The following is a 17,597-nucleotide window of genomic DNA, read 5'->3' as shown; positions in this document are numbered from 1 at the left end:
GTGAGTACTTACCGTCTCAGTGCATACCAACTGGGGCGGCAGCGTAGCCTAGTGGTTAGAGCGTTGGACTAGTAACCGGAAGGTTGCAAGTTCTAACCCCCGAGCTGACAAGGTACAAATCTGTCGTTCTGCCCCTGAACAGGCAGTTAACCCACTTAAAACATTGTCTTGTTCCACTGTTCCTAGGCCGTCATTGAAAATAAGAATTTGTTCTTAACTGACTTGCCTAGAAGGTAAAGGTAAAAAAAAAAAAAAAAAAAAAAAAAAAACTACTCTTCCCAGAGAACTCACATTAGAGAGACATGCTCACCTTAAGGTGCCATTTGGCAAGTGGCCGCCTCCAGTGACACATTTCCTACATGTTGTAGACTGGAATTAGACAATGTTTTAAATAAGTTATTGTGGCATTTGAATACATGTATGTGTAGTTCATGCTAATCCAATAAATCATGATATTTCACGCTTCAGAATGGACATTTGAATGGACTGTAACTGCAGATGAACAGTCACAGTATCTCTCATCCTCTTTCCACTCTTTTCTCTTTCTTACCAGGCAACATTTAAGGCCTCCAAGTTTGCAGTTTCTCCAGATCTAAACTTCGTTCTTCTGGGCTATGACGTGAAACAGGTCAGTGATTTTAATGTGCCATTTCTGAAGAGTATCTCAAAATGATACACATCTTCGTAGCCTGGTCCCAGATGTATTTATGCTGTATAGCCAACTCGTTTGGTTATTGTCATGAGAAACATTTGTTGATATTGAAAATGAATAACAACACAATAATCTGAGGTACAGTAAAAAACTTTTTGTTTTACAACATTAATGAGAATGACATTGGAGAATGAATGGTGTTGGGCCTGTGTGTCTCTGTGGTCTCCGGTTTCCTTATAATGCATCCTTCAGTATTTCTCAGAAAGAGATGTCAGACACAACAGATGCACAGAGAATGAGAACAATAAAGACAGCGAGTGCCTGAAGAGACCTTTCTGTGAGATTGGTACCCTTGGCCTTGTCATTTGCGGTGGTCTCACGAGCTGTGTTTTGAGGCCTTCCTCTTGTTCGTATTCTGTGATGTTCTGGTAAAGAAAGCTAATTCTCTGGACTCGTAACTCTGTGGAAAAGTAACTGCATTAAAAGGTGGAGGGCTTGCCTTCTTCCTCATGTCCTACCTGTGTATGCTCTTATTAGGTTCATAGTGACGTTGAAATGTTTTGTAAATACTACTAGTTCACTCCCTGCTGACGTATTGTTTGCTTCTGTAGGTCCAAACTGACACTGTAACTCTTTACATTATTCAGCTCTTTTTGAGTCTATATAGATATGGGAAACACTGTATTTGGATAGTATCCCACTGATGCATCTCTGAATGCTCAAGCACAACCCATCAACTAAAAATAACGCAACCGTACCATAATTATTAATATTTACAACTTTGTTGGCATGCACCAACAAAAACATCAACGTTAGTGGATAGCTTGCTTGGTTCACTGGATGGTTAGTTCTGGCACTTGTGGGCCAATGGAATGCCCACTGAAGGTGCCTTTGGTCTCAGTCGAATGTGTTTATTCTTTGTGGTATGACTACATAGTGGAAAAACATGTTTTTGCCCTGTTTCTAACAGTTTGGAAAATAATGAGAGGTTGTGTAGATTTATTATCGTATTTTTACATCACCCCATTCAAATTCAACCCTTTCATTAACCTCAGGACAAAAGTTGTATCCGCATCAAAGCAATTTGTTGTAAACAATCCAAGACATTTTTTCCATCATTGTACAAAAATAACTGTTGTTCAAAGAGAAAGCTATTATCGTTTAACGTAAGCCGATAGGCTACGGGCTCGATAGATATCAAATCAAAATTGTATTTGTTTGATGTGCAATTGAAATGTATTACTTGGATGAATAATTAGCAACATGCAATGATAGAGAATACTTTGCAATACTTAGAGAAAGCACATATTTGCAGAAACCGTCAGAAACAATTTCCCATTCTTGTGTTCAGTGATTTTCTCTTTCATAATAGGAAGAGGCTCCAGCAAAGGAAAAGATAGGTGGTATCCGTCAGACGACCGACCGCTTATCCATTAGTTTGGTTGCAAACAACAACAAAGATGTTACGTTCTGACCTTTATTTCCTTTGTTTTGTCATTATTTAGTATGGTCAGGGCGTGAGTTGGGTGGGCAGTCTATGTTTGTTTTTCTATGATTTGGGTATTTCTATGTTTCGGCCTAGTATGGTTCTCAATCAGAGGCAGGTGTCATTAGTTGTCTCTGATTGAGAATCATACTTAGGTAGCCTGGGTGTCACTGTGTGTTTGTGGGTGATTGTTCCTGTCTCTGTGTTTGCACCAGATAGGACTGTTTTGCGTTTTCACATTTCTTGTTTTTGTTTTTGTTAGTTTGTTCATGTGAAGTGATTTATTAAAACATGAATAACCACCACGCTGCGCTTTGGTCCGCCTCTCGTTCAGATGAAGAAAACCATTACAAAAGAATTGGCTACGAAACGCTAGCAACATGGTTTTTGATCTTCTGAATGCAATCTGTTACTGGCTCAGTAATGACCTAACCCTAACTCAGCATCAAGGGTATTTCGCACAAACATAACCCCTTATGATGAAGCAGGTATTTTAATGGAATAACCAGCCGTACTTTGATAATGTCTCCAAACCTATCATTGAAAAACATTGGATGCCCAATAAACAGTGACAGCTTCAAAACCAGTGCCATTAACAAATTTCATCAACTGAATGCCCTGATGGAATTGAATATCTCGCTTGCAAAAAGCAAGACCTTAGAGCAAAACCTATAAAAAATATGAACTCTTATTCAGTCAGTATACATAGACACTCTAGCCTATGGCTCTCAAAGTGTGTCCATTAAAACAATACTTGGTTTCAACGCTCCACACAAATCTTTTCCTGCTGCCTATATAGCTCCTCTCTCGCGTTCATTCTTCTGGAGCGCATAAAAGCCATTCCTTTTAAGCACTTCGGTGTGTAGCCAATTTTCATCTTGTTTAATAGCAGACCTGGGAACATGAGAGTGGCTCACAACAGCAGTCATCTTGATTCAGATACCGGTTTGTATAATGCAGTCTGCACCAATCACCAGAAGATGGTTAGTAGGGTAGCTAAGAGCCTATTCAAAATGCAGAGGAGGACAAAGATCTGATGAGGGTACAGTGCATTCGGAAAGTATTCAGACTCCTGGACATTTTCCACATTTTGTTACTTTATTATAAAATTGATTAAAATTGTTTTTTTCTTAATCAACACACAATACCCCATAATGACAAAGCAAAAACAGGTTTTTAGAAATCTTTGAATATATATATATATATAAACGGAAATATCACACATACATAATTATTCACTTTTACTCAGTACTTTGTTGAAGTACCTTTTGCAGAGATTATAGCCTTGAGTCTCCTTGGGTATGACGCTACTAGCATGGCATACCCGTGGCATACCCATGGCATACAGTTTCTCCCCTTCTTCTATGCAGATCCTCTCAAGTTCTGTCAGGTTGGATGGGGAGCGTCGCCGCACAGCTATTATCAGGTCTCTCCAGAGATGTTAGATCGGATTCAAGTCTGGGCTTTGGCTGGGCTACTCAAGGACATTCGGTGACTTGTCCTGAAGCCACTCCAGCGTTACCTTGGCTGTGTGCTTAGGGTTGTTGTCTTGTTGGAAGGTGAACCTTCGCCTCAGTCTGAGGTCCTGAGCACTCTGGGGCAGGTTTTCATCAAGGATCTCTCTGTACTTTGCTCCGTTCATCTTTCCCTCGATCCTGACTAGTCCCCCAGTCCTTGCCGCTGAAAAATATCCCCACAGCATGATGCTTTACTGTAAGAATGGTGCCAGGTTTCCTCTAGATGCTTGGCATTCAGGCCAAAGAGTTCTTGGTCTTGGTTTCATCAGAGCGGCCTGTCATGTGCCTTTTACTGAGGAGTGCTTCCATCTGGCCACTCTACCATAAATCCCTGATTGGTGGAGTGCTGCAGAGATGGTTGTCCTTCTGAAAGTTTATCCCATCTCCACAGAGGAACTCTGAACCTCAGTAAGGGTGACCATCAGGTTCTTGGTCACCTCTCCCCCAAATGATCAGTTTGTCTGGGCGGTCAGCTCTAGGCAGAGTGTTGGTGGTTCCATACTTCTTCCATTTATGAATTATGGAGGCCACTGTGTTCTTGGGGACCTTCAATGCTGCAGACATTTTTTGGTACCTTTCCACAGATCTTTGCCTCAAACCAATCCTGTCTCGGAGCTCTACGGACAATTCCTTCCATGCCATGGTGTAACGATTGTTGGAAGGATTGGACCAAGGTGCAGCGTGGAAGGCGTTCATCATATTTATTAATGTGAACCAGCAACAAAACAAATAAAGAGTAACAAAACGAATGTGCAGCTTTGTAGTGCAAAAGGCTACAATACAAAAACAAGATCCCACACACAACAGATGGAAAAGGCTGCCTAAATATGATCCCCAATCAGAGACAACGATAGACAGCTGCCTCTGATTGGGAACCGTACCAGGCCAACCAAGAAATAGAAAAACTAGAGTACCCACCCTAGTCACACCCCAACCTAACCAAAATAGAGAATAAAAAGGCTCTCTAAGGTCAGGGCGTGACACATGATTTGGTTTTTGCTCTGACATGCCTGTAAATAAGGTATTTCTGTTTTTTATATTTAATACATTTGCAAACATTTAAAAAAATCAGTTTTCACTTTGTCATTAGGGGTTATTGTGTGTAGATTGATGAGGAAAAAATTGATTTAATCAATTTTAGAATAAGGCTGTAACATCACAAAATGTGGAAAAAGTCAAGCGGTTTGAATACTTTCCGAATGCACTGTATATGCCATGTGATAGCCCATGCTTACTTTTATGGATACATGGAACTGAGAAAGAGGTGCCACATTGATGTAAATGTGAGTTATGCTAGACCTAACATGTGTTTTTACTAGCCTGAGAGGTTAGCCATTCAATGTGTTGCCATATGACTTGACAGCATTCAATTATTTACATTTTTTACTAGATGGAACTCTCCCTCAATCATTAAAAATAGCCTTTTTTTTATTAGTCACCAGTACTGTTAACAGTGGTTTAATCAACATTGGTGTTGCAAGCATGGACATTTACATGCCTCCTGCCTTATCAGTGCCATAATGAGACGATTGACATGCACTGTTGTGTACGTTCCATTTATACACGTTTGTAACAGCCATACAGCTATAAAGGCCCACTCCTTCATTGGAAAACAACAAAACGGCATCCCTGCCATTTGGTTTAATATAAAGCTCAGGGAAGGGAATCAATGGGTGTCTAATGATTTTAAATTATCAAAAACGGCTGCAAAAATTAGAGTGGGCCTTTAAGATGGGTTTGCGGACTGCTGCTACACAGTCAGGTGTAGTGATTAACCCATAGGGACGCACACAGAGCAGAGTCTAGCGAAAGCTCAAGGTGTCTGTGTTTTCCTGCCTTCCCGTGGTGGCGGAGGCTTATGCCAGAAAGGCAATATCCCAAAATAAACAAAAGGCTTTCTGTCTTAGGCAAGCCACGCGCTCCTGTTTTGCACCGCCGTTTAACATTGTATTTGCACAGAGGGCTGGAAGTTGTATTTTGAGGGAAAGTGTGAGGAGATAATCCCAAAATATAGTTTTTTGTGGACGCTCAGGTGTTGACAGTTAAGATCACATTATTGGTCCATCTCAAATGTGACTTCTGCTTTTAACCTCTCTGGCACCAGTGGGATGGTAGCGTCCCACATGGCCAACAGCCAGTAAAATTGCAGAGCGCAAAAAATTCTAAATACACCATTCGTAATATTAAACATTCTTGTAAATACATATGTCTTACGTCATTTCAAAGCTTAACATTTTATTAATCCAGCCGCTGTGACAGATTTCAAAAAGGCTTTACGTCAAAAGAAAACCATGGGATTATCTCAGGAGAGCACCCAGCTAACAAAAGTATTACTAGCATTTTCCAACCAAGCATTAGCGTCACAAAAGTCAGAAATCACAATAAAATAAATTGCTTACCTTTGAAAATATTCCTCTGGTGGCAATGCCAATTGCCTTATCTCCACAGTGAATGTTAGTTTGTTTGATAAAATCCATTTTTAAAGCCTAACACGAAACATTTGAAAACCGCTTGCGTCGTGATTTCCGTCTCATTCAACTTTGGATGAAACATTTGTGGTAAATACACACACTAAACACACGTTTATCCAGTCATGGTTGGTTTCGTTGCAATCCTCTGTTTGTTAGTAACACAATCACACCTGATGGCTCTTTTTTTCCGGAATGTATTGACCAAAACAAACCGATTTGAAGACACCAATCAATGACATCATTGCGCACCAATGGTAGGAGCGGTCTATCGTTGATTGACTGTATGTTGGCCCAATGCCCACTGATCATCTTGAAATCAAGCTTGGAAGATAGCCAATGAGCTGAGGTAAATGGCAATATGTCATGGTTATAAGTTCGAAGACCCGCCTTTGTCGTAAACTCTGGCATAAAAGAGGTTCATTCGCCATTGAAAATCCTACTTGACGGAGCCACGAGTGTTACGCATAGCAGTACATTGTGAAGAGCATTTTCAGCTATTTTATATATTTAAATGATGCCGAATAAATCAGGAAAAGCTAAAACAAAGTCTAGATATACAGATGTAACCCAAATTATAGAAGAAATTGATAGGATACTACAATGTTCTCCACAAGACCACAAAATGGTACAAGACATTTTTACATCATTTCATTTACATTGCTGTGGTGAATGCCTTCATCCTCCAGAAGGAAATGGCTGTGGACAGCCCCCCTATCTCACAGCTAGCCTTCAGGGAGCTGCTCATCCAGGAGCTTGCAAGCTACAGCAAGTCCACTGCAGCGCCTTCTGTCCCCTCTACCTCTGACCCTTCTGCTCCAACCAGTGGTGTTCACCTGTCCAGATTCATCTCTGCAGGCATGAATGTGCCTCAGGGTAAAAAGGGAGACGTCATTGTTCCCTTTGTCACAGGAAATGCCCCATCACCTGCACCACCTGTTCAGTAAGCCCCTTCTTTACAGCAGAAAGAGACTGCTATGGGCCATGGCACCAGCAGCACAATATTGTAAATAGAAAATGTGTAAATAGTTATTTTTTATATATATTTTTTTGGTGTGTGTTAGAATAGCATTTATGTATTTTGTATATAGTTATTTCCTTCAAAATGTATCACTGTATCAATTCGGCCACTTGTTCAATTTGAGTACATTTGTATGGGACACCTGGGTGACTTCCAGCTCAATGTCATGTAGCTCGCTCATTTTGGAAGTTATCTGTCTAAAACTTTGCTCGGCTATTGTTGCCATCTTATGTTCTCCATTCAAATCCTCTTCAGCATCCTATCTGTATGTTTGGCTGTTCTTGGTCATTTGAAAGATGATGCAGCAAAAATAAAAACAGAAAACGTATGTTTATTTCCTTGTATTTTCTTCTACCAGATCTATTGTGTTATATTCTCCTACATTCAATTAACATTTCCACAAAATTCAGAGTGTTTCCTTTCAAATGATACCAAGAATATGCATATCCTTGCTTCTGGGCCTACAGGCAGTTAGATTAGGGTATGTCTTTAGGCGGGAATTGAGAAGAAGGGGGCTACTCCGAAGACGTTTTAAACCAACCTCTCCGAAAAACATCTCTGTTTATTTGGAGAGGTGCGGAAAGCTGCCACACTCGGCGCCCGGGGAGTTGTTGTTGTGGGGATTAAGTGCCTTGCTCTAGGGCATAACAGCAGGCAATGGCATCTAGGGTTTGATACCAGCAACCTCCACAGCTCACTTTCCTGTCAGACCCGGGATTTTAACTGACAACCCTCCGGTTGCCGGCTTGTCTTTCTTACCATTAGGCTGTTTTTTCTCCTTAAGGTGACACCCTGGGGAAAGAGTGGTTGTATGGTTGATTTTTGTTCTACCTCACTCAAGCGTAGGAGCTTCTAACAAATAGACTTGTAGACACAGACCTACTTATAAATCCCAGGGGAGTTGTTGGCCAATGTTCAGACTTTCAGAGTCCCCACAAACTGTCTGAGTGGTCAACAACCGTGATTCTAAAGAGCTGTACAAGTTTTAGTTCCAGGCAAGACTTAACATTTTACTGGTGAGATGTGAGAACTCAGTGTCCTCTATTTCTTGCGGTAGTCTGGTGTAAATTGTAGAACAATGAACATCTTTTAACATCATGTCACTTTATTTCGACAAATTGGGCAATGCTGCTTTTAGTAGGGTTTTTGTATTTCCCCCGCCTCTCAAAAAAAAAAATCTGAACAATTTAAACCCCAACAACTACAAAGTACATTATCCCAATTTAAGACGGCAGCAATACGGCAATTGCCATCACTTTAGACTTCAATTGTGAACATTTCAGTTCTCTAATGTATTAAAATGACAAAATCCGAGTCTGTCAGTGAGGCTTTAACAATTGAAATATACAAACACCAGCAGCTGTGAGCACTTACGTACTGACGCTTGATATGGAGAATTAGTCCTGATATTCTAACACATGCCACTCTGATTTCCACATCCACTTACTGTAATTACATACATGCCATTCATATAGATTTACTGAGCTTTAAGAATTAGGCTGGACAAGTGTATGAATCGGGGCTGTCGATGTTGTTATTGAAGTATTGTCTGTTCAATCTCAAGCGGCAGCATATCTCAATTCCCTGGGCGTCAATACATTCAGTATGGCTGATTAAATGAAATGTTACAGTACATATAATGAAAGTTTAGACTGACAGCTGTTATGCTATATTCATTAATTCATTAATTTGTTCATATTGATACAACCATGCAAGGTACACTTTGGAGGTCTCATTGCCTAGTGTTCCCAGAATGCTTTGCTCTATAGGAGCTATAATAATATAAACATTTTACTTTCCAGTGCTCAATGATGTGGGTAAACGGCTAGAAAAACATTATTTGGTCCAAATTCAAGTTAAATTTAAAACTGCAATATGAATACAGTGTGACGCATACTTTGCTGTTAGATATTTGCAGTGATTCCTTGCATCGATTCAAAGCTCCGTTATCCGCCATAGATCGGCATGAACTCAAGATGAGCTTAAGTCTGTCAGACACTATTGGCACTCTGAAAATATATTTGTGCGAGGCTCAAGCCGAGGCCTGCCCGCTCGATTAATAACTACCATGTTGAGCTGATTTTAAAACAGGAGATAATAATTGTGTTACTATATCACTCTTGGTACACAGTATAAGCCTAAACTAGTTTAGTAGTAAAATGTGGCTTAACAAATCATACGTTAAATGGACTCACTCTGTGAATTATTAGTGGTTGACATGTATGTCCCCCATGCATACAACATCTGTAAGGTCCCTCATCAAGTATTACATCTCAAGCACAGATTCAACTACGAAGACCAAGGAGCATCATAAAGAAGGGCAGTGATTGGTAGATGGGCAACGATAACGACAAGTTAATAATTATTCTGTGGATGATGTATTAAACCACCCAGGTACGTCAGAGATGCAGTCGTCCTTCTGAACTGAGCTGCAGGACAGGAAGGAAACTGCTTATCATGATGAGGCCATTTGTAACGGCTTTCTTCTGTGGACGAAGGAGAGGACCAAAGCGCATCGTGGTTAGTGTTCATCATGTTTAATAAAGACAATAAACGTGAACACTACAAAATACAAAACAACAAATGTGAAAAAAACGAAACAGTTCTGTCTGGTGCAGACACACGAAGACAGAAGACAACCACCCACAAAACCCAACACAAAACAGGCTACCTAAATATGGTTCCCAATCAAAGACAATGACTAACACCTGCCTCTGATTGAGAACCATATCAGGCCAAACATAGAAACGGGAAAACTAGAAACATAACATAGAATGCCCACTCAGCTCACGTCCTGACCAACACCAAAACAAAGAAAACACAAAAGAACTATGGTCAGAACGTGACACCATTGGTAATTTTAAAACAGCTACAGAGTTCAATGGCTTTGATGGGAGAAATCTGAGGATGGATCAGGAACATTGTAGTGACTCCACATTAATGACCTAAATGACAGAGTGAAAAGAAGAATACAAATATACAGAATAAAATGCATATGTATGCAACAAGGCACTAAAGTAATACTGCAAAAGCACTTTTGGGTCTCAATACAAAACCTTATGTTTGTGGCTAATCCAACACAACACATCACTGTGTAACTGCCTCCTTATGTTCAAGCATGGTGGTGGCTGCATCATGGTATGGGTATACTTGACAGTGGCAAAAACTGGGGAGTTTTTCAGGATCAAAAGAAATGGGAAAACCTGCTTCAGTCTGCTTAACTCTGCAAATGATTTAAAGTCACCATTGGCCTCATGGTGAATTTCCTTCCTCTCCGTCAACTGAGTTAGGAAGGACGCCTGCATCTTTATAGTGATTGGGTGTATTGATATACCATCCAAAGTGTAATTAATAACTTCACCATGGTCAAAGAGATATTCAATGACGTTTTTTTTTTTTTTTTTTACCCATTTACCAGTAGGTGCTGCTCTTTGCAATGCATTGGATACCCTCCCTGTTCTTTGGGGTGGAATCTGTGTTTGAAATTCACTGCTCGACTGTGGGACCTTAAAGATAATTTTATGTGTGGAGTAAAGAGACGAGTTAATCATTAAAAATAAAATTGTTAAACACTATTATTGCATACAGATTGAGTCCATGCAACTTAGATGAATTGTTAATTAAGCAACTTTTTATTCCTAAACGTATTTAGGCTTGCCATAACAAAGGGGCTTTGTGTGTAGACCAGTGACACAAAATCTCAATTTAATCAATTTTATATTGAGGCTGTACCACAACAAAATGTGAAAAAAGTCAAGGTGTGTGAACACTTTCTAAAGGCACATTTCATTACAGCGTAACGTAGAAACATGACTTGTCTTATCTTTATATCTTGAAACTCAATCTGAAAACACAAGCTATATTTTTCTGTGTTTTTAATGTCACGTCTGTCAAGGAACATCTACAACAAGAAGCAACTAAAACAACAAGCATTTCACAAACCTTTCTTTTAAAAATGCCAAGAGGTTTCTGGTAGAAATGTTAATTGTTTCTACTACAACAAAACCATGACATACGCCTAACAATATTAAATGTAAGATTGTTTACATTCGACCAACCTAATCCCCTACAGGTGAAAAAAGGGACAAAAAAACTAAAACTTTCATAATTCCTATCTCAAAATGTATGACATTATACATTTTTATCAATATCAATTTACTTATCAATGTACACATTTTTACAAATTGTGGACTACCGTGAAAGATATGCATTTTAATCAATGCGCACATTTTACTGCGGAAAGTTTGTTACAAACGGAAAACATATAAGGCATGATGCTTGTGTAAATCAGGAATCAAAACTCCTTGCCAAAATTGTTTCTGAATACATGTATTTATGATTCGTCATCTCATAAAACCACACAGATTACTTTCTGTAGATGGACTGTTATTACAGATGTAATAATCAAGTCACACTGTGCAAGTAGCTTGATAAGTTGTACAATGTTTACATGGTTCTACATTAGAGGTGTTGGTGGCCCTGATCACCTCCCTTCTAGTGGCATTGCCCTCACATGCTGGGGAGTGAGCTCTGCGAGAACAGGTTTGATGGAGACTGGAACTGATCTCCGCTGAGATGATGTGACCAGATGTGATCATCATCACACTGACAGCCCGAGTCTATTGAGAGTTATAGCACGGCCACTGCACCACCATCTCCAGTTGTCTTGTGAATTTATCATAATAGTGCTACCGCTATGCCTCCAATAGCCTCCATGCTCGGTATGTTAGCTTGTGCCAAGTGTTAAATATAGCCTGTTATAGCAGCAGGGAGTAGGATATCCTGAAGTGAATATTTGGATCTCAGCTTTAGTTGTAGCCATACATCTTAATATTATGTATCTTCTCTTAGATGTGTGGCTCGGTGTCGTGATGTATGTTTTGCATGACTTGAATACCTTTAGAGTAGCTACTTTCCTTTGGCATTTAATGCCGCATTTAATGCTGTGATGCATATGTCTCCCTTAGGTGTGTTTCAATAGGCATACGTTTTATTGTTACTTGTCAGTTTGTGATCATTAAGGCAAAGTTTAAATGTGTATGTTTTCCTGCCAATCATATGAAAAACATTTAGCAATAATAGCAGTAAGGTGTGAATATCTATTGGATTGCTTACTGAGCCTTAAATGAAATAACTACCTTTTCGGTAATACTTTACTTGACACCCAGCGCATGAACACGTTATGACACGGTCACAACAGTGTCATAATGTGTCATAACAGCTGACATAAATGGCCATAACCCTGTCATGACACATATATTTAGACCTGTTGTGATATACACTGCGTGACCAAAGGTATGTGAACACTGGCTCATCGAACATCTCATTCCAAAATCATGGGCATGGAGTTGGTCCCCCCTTTGTGCGCGTCTGGACAGGCATGGAAACCTCTTTTGTGAAGCTCCCGGTGAACAGTTATTGTGCTGATGTTGCTTCCAGAGAAAAGTCTGGAACTCGGTATTGAATTTTCATCCGAGGACATACGATTTTTACACACTTAAGCACTTGGCGGTCCCGTTCTTTGAACTTGTTTGGCCTACCACTTCGCGACTGAGCCGTTGTTAAACCTAGACGTTTCCACTTCACAATAACAGCACTTACAGTTGACCAGGGCAGCTCTAGCAGGGCAGAAATATGAGAAACTGACTTGTTGGAAAGGTTGCATCCTATGACAGTGCCACGCTTAAAGGCACTGAGTTCTTCATTAAGGCCATTCTACTGCCAATGTTTGTCTATGGCGATTACATGGCTGTGTGCTCGATTCTATACACATGTCAGCAACGGGTGTGGCTGAAATAGCAGAAGGGATGTCCACATACGTTTATATATATAGTGTATATTGCATTATTTTGTGGCTGTTATGACACCTGCAAAAGAGTGTCAAAACTCACAAAACCTACCACACTGTCACGACCGTCATATGAATAATTGGACCAAGGCGCAGCGTGAGTAGAGTTCCACATTGTCACGCCCTGACCTTAGTTATCTTTGTTTTCTTTATTATTTTGGTCAGGTCAGGGTGTGACGAGGGTGGTATGTGTGTTTTTGTCTTGTCTAGGGTTTTTTATATATCTATGGGGTTTTGGGATTGTCTAGGTAAATGTAGGTCTATGGTGGCCTGAATTGGTTCCCAATCAGAGACAGCTGTTTATCGTTGTCTCTGATTGGGGATCCAATTTAGGTTGCCATTTCCATTTTGGTTTTGTGGGTTATTGTCTATGTGTAGTTGCATGTCAGCACTAGTTGTTTATAGCTTCACGTTCATTTTGTTGTTTTGTTAGTTTGTTTAAGTGTTCTTCGTTTAATAAAAGAAGAATGTATTCATCTCACGCTGCGCCTTGGTCTCCTCTTTACGACAAACGTGACACACATTTTAATGATAGTGACACTTCCAAAACAACAAAGATACAACGATCGTGAAATAGGTAGAGCACATAGGCACTCATACAAAAACAATATCCCAACATCGCAAGTGAGAAAAAGGACACACTAAGTATGATCCCCAATTAGAGGTAACGATTATCAGCTGCCTCCAATTGGGAACCATACACACACACCAACATAGAAATATAATACCTAGAAGCCCCCCTAGTCACGCCCTGACCTATTACACTATAGAGAACCCCGAGGGCTCTCTATGGTCAGGGCGTGACACACACAAGGCAAAACATTCCATTGCAACATAGCCTACTTGTCAACAATATGTTTATGTTACAGTGCATTTGGAAAGTATTCAGACCCCTTGAATTTTTCAACATTTTGTTACGTTAGTTTTATTCTAAAATTGATTACATCGTTTTTTCTTCCTCATCAATCTGCAGACAATACCCGATAATGATAAAGTAAATTTTTTTTTGCACATTTACAAAAAATATCACATTTACATAAGTATTCAGACCTTTTACTCAGTACTTTGTTGAAGCACCTTTGGCAGTGATTACAGCTTCGAGTCTTCTTGGGTATGACGCTACAAACTTGGGACACCTGTATTTGGGGAGTTTCTCCCATTCTTCTATGCAGATTGTCTCAAGCCATGTTAGGTTGGATGGGGAGGGTCACTGCACAGCTATTGTCAGGTCTCTCTAGAGATGTTCAATCCGGTTCACGTCTGGGCTCTGGCTAGGCAACTCAAGGACATTTAAGGACTTGTCCCGAAGCCACTCCTGCGTTATCTTGGCTGTGTGCTTAGGGTTGTTGTCCTGTTGGAAGGTGAACCTTCGCCCCAGTCTGAGGTCCTGAGCACTCGGGAGCAGGTTTCATCAAGGATCTCTCTGTACTTTGCTCTGTTCATCTTTCCCACGATCCTGACTAGTCTCCCAGTCCCTGCCGCTGAAAAACATCCCCACAGCATGATGCTGCCACCACCATGCTTCTCCGTGGGGATGGTGCCAGGTTTCCTACAGATGTGACACTTGGCATTCAGGCCAAAGATTTCAATCTTGGCTTCATCAGACCAGAGAATCTTGTTTATCATGGTCTGAGAGTCCTTCAGGTGCCTTTTGGCTAACTCCAAGCGGGCTGTCATATGCCTTTTACTGAGTATTGGCTTCTGTCTGGCCACTCTACCACAAAGGCCTGATTGGTGGAGTGCTGCAGAGATGGTTGTCCTTCTGGAAGATTCTCCACAGAGGAACTCTGCAGCTCTGTTAGAGTGACCATTGGGTTCTTGGTCACCTCCCTGACCAAGGGTCTTCTCCCCCAATTGCTCAGTTTGGCCGGGCGGCCAGCTCTAGGAAGAGTTTTGGTGGTTACAAACTTCTTCCATTTATGAATGATGAAGGCCATTGTGTTTTTGGGGACCTTCAATTCTGCAGACATTATTTTATGCCCTTCCCCAGATCTGTGCCTCAACATAATCCTGTCTCGGAGCTCTACGGACAATTCCTTCGACCTCATGGCTTGATTTTTGCTATGACATGCACCGTCAACTGTGGGACCTTATATAGACAGGTGTGTGCCTTTCTAAATCATGTCCAATGAATTGAATTTACCACAGGTGGACTCTAATCAGGGTTTAGAAACATCTCAAGGATGATCAATGGAAACAGGATGCATCTGAGCTCAATTTCGAGTCTCATAGCAAAGGGACTTATTTCAGTTTTTGATTTTTAATACATTTGCAAAAAAAATTGAAAAACCTGTTTTTGCTTTATCATTATTCTGTATTGTGATGTATTTAATCCATTTTAGAATAAAGCTGTAACGTAACAAAATGTGGAAAACTTGTCAACGGGTCTGAATACTTTCTGGATGCACTGTATGTAGCATTTTCTGAAATTGACCATATTACATTATCATTGTAATTACGCACAAATATATGTCAGACATGCACCTACCCCAATGCGCTGTTTCTGATGTCTGGGATAAATTCAGGAGCAGATTTCAGACACCCTATTTTTGACTGATGACTAACATAAGGGCATGTATGTGATAGACCTGTCGGGCTTATATGATTATGATGTCATAATGCTTCTTGACCGTGTCATAAAGTGTATTTTTTACAAGTTATTTAAAATCGGATGAAAAAGACACATGACTGTAAATAATGAATTACAACAACAACATAGGACTTAAAAAACACACTTTAAAATGAAAGGAAACGTTTTGGCAGGGAAAAAACACAGTTCAATAAATGTGGGGTTTTGACATTCTTACGTAGGTGTCATAACCAGCCATAAAAGAACACAATAGGCGCAACAACAGGCGTAAATATATGGGTCATCACAGTGTTATGACCATGGTATGACAAGTTATGTCAGCTGTTATGACATATTAGGACATGATTAGGACAATTTCATAACATGTTATGATGCTGGGTGTCAAGTAAAGTGTTATCAATTTAGACATTTAGAACTTGGAAGTGGTTCTCATGCTTCTTGGCAAAGTATTTGTCCGGTCAAATATAGATCTAAGTATTCCTTCACACATAAAGCTCATATTCACCTCTTCGTCTCGATGTAATCATTCACATTCATCACACCTAACCCACCTCTCAGATTCACCGATTCAAAGAATAATACCAAAACATCTTACCCCTCCTTCCCACCCTTCACTCATGAAACATATCAAAGCTGTTAAGAGGCTTTGTTAGTTTGTGAGGCTAATCCTCACTTTTTCTCATAGCCATTTTAGCCAACTGTTGACAATCTTATGGAAAAAAAAAAAAACATTCCCAAATGTCTCCTATCATGGTGTCAGAGTAGACCTTCTGAGTGTGAGTATGAGTGACCAGTGATGATGCAAGGTATTTTTCGGGGGAAAATTTTCCTCGGGCAACTCAAACAGGAGAACCAAAATTAAGACTGAAGGCAGGGTGACTGGTATAATCAGCCAAGCAGACTCCATTTCCATGGGCAATTGAGCTCTGGTTAAGACGAGTGGCGCGCCTCCACTGTATTTATCACTATGCCCAAGGGTGAGATTACTGTAATATTGTTATGCAAATGAGCTCACTGATTACCCATATAGCACCACTTAGAAATTCCCTCTTCACCTGATGACAACTAAAAGCTGTGTTGATGGAGATACACTGCGTACAAAATATTAGGAGCACCTGCTCTTTCCATGACATCGGCTGACCGGGCGAATCCAGGTGAAAACTGTGATCCCTCATTGATGTCATAAAAACCTGCAGTAGTCTTTTTAATAAACCTTGGGAAGTTTTTCTTTTTAACAACTTAAACAATTACACCCATTTTAATGCCAAAGACACACCAGACTGGCTTTCCAAGAGGTCTTGAATGTTCCTGAATGGTCCAGACTCAGTCTGCAATAAAAAACAATGGATATACACTGAGTGTCCAAAACATTAAGAGCACCAGGTGAATCCAGGTGAAAGCTATAATCTCTTATTGATGTCACTTGTTAAATCCACTTCAATCAGTGTAGATGAAGGGGAGGAGACAGGTTAAAGAAGGATTTTTAAGCCTTGAGAAAATTGAGACATGGATTGTGTATGTGTGCCATTCCGAGGGTGAAAGGGCAAGACAAAACATTTGAAAGGGCTATGGAAGTAAGAGCCATGCGCTCCGGTTTGTGTGTGTCAATAACTGCATTGCTGATGGGTTTTTCACGCTCAACGGTTTCCGTATCAAGAAGGGTCCACCACCCAAAGGACATCCAGACAAGTTGACACAACTGTGGGAAGCATTGTGTAATGAATACTCAGGGAGAAAGAGGTATAGATTCACACGCAGAGCATGGCAGATGTTTATTATGCCTTCGCGGAAGGCAGGAATCGTGGTCGCAGGCAATGGTCAAACACAGGTAGGCAGTCAAAAACAAACAATACCTCACAACCATACAGACAGACAGAACTGAACAAAATAGTGAGCTGATGAGACCAGGTGAGAAACAAACACAGGTGAAATCAATGAACAAAAATGAAAAGACAGAACACAAAAACAAATTATGAAAGGTTGACTAAGAAAAGAAAAGCAGAACCTTACACATT

General features: G+C 40.3%; 1 protein-coding gene across 1 annotated transcript in view; it reads left to right on the top strand.

Moving 5' to 3' along the window:
• The window catches only part of LOC139385596 (inactive dipeptidyl peptidase 10-like), a 226,004-nt gene that overhangs the window by 171,670 nt on the left and 36,737 nt on the right, over nt 1–17,597 (top strand). The window contains exon 5 of the mRNA XM_071130800.1: nt 554–628. Coding sequence (XP_070986901.1) covers nt 554–628 — 75 coding nt within the window. The remainder of the gene's footprint in view (nt 1–553; nt 629–17,597) is intronic.

The sequence above is a fragment of the Oncorhynchus clarkii genome, chromosome 3, assembly GCF_045791955.1.
Source record: "Oncorhynchus clarkii lewisi isolate Uvic-CL-2024 chromosome 3, UVic_Ocla_1.0, whole genome shotgun sequence".
NCBI classification, from domain to species: Eukaryota; Metazoa; Chordata; class Actinopteri; order Salmoniformes; family Salmonidae; genus Oncorhynchus; species Oncorhynchus clarkii.
The sequence above is the reverse complement of the archived record's forward strand: the minus strand, read 5'-3'. Positions and strand labels throughout refer to the sequence as shown.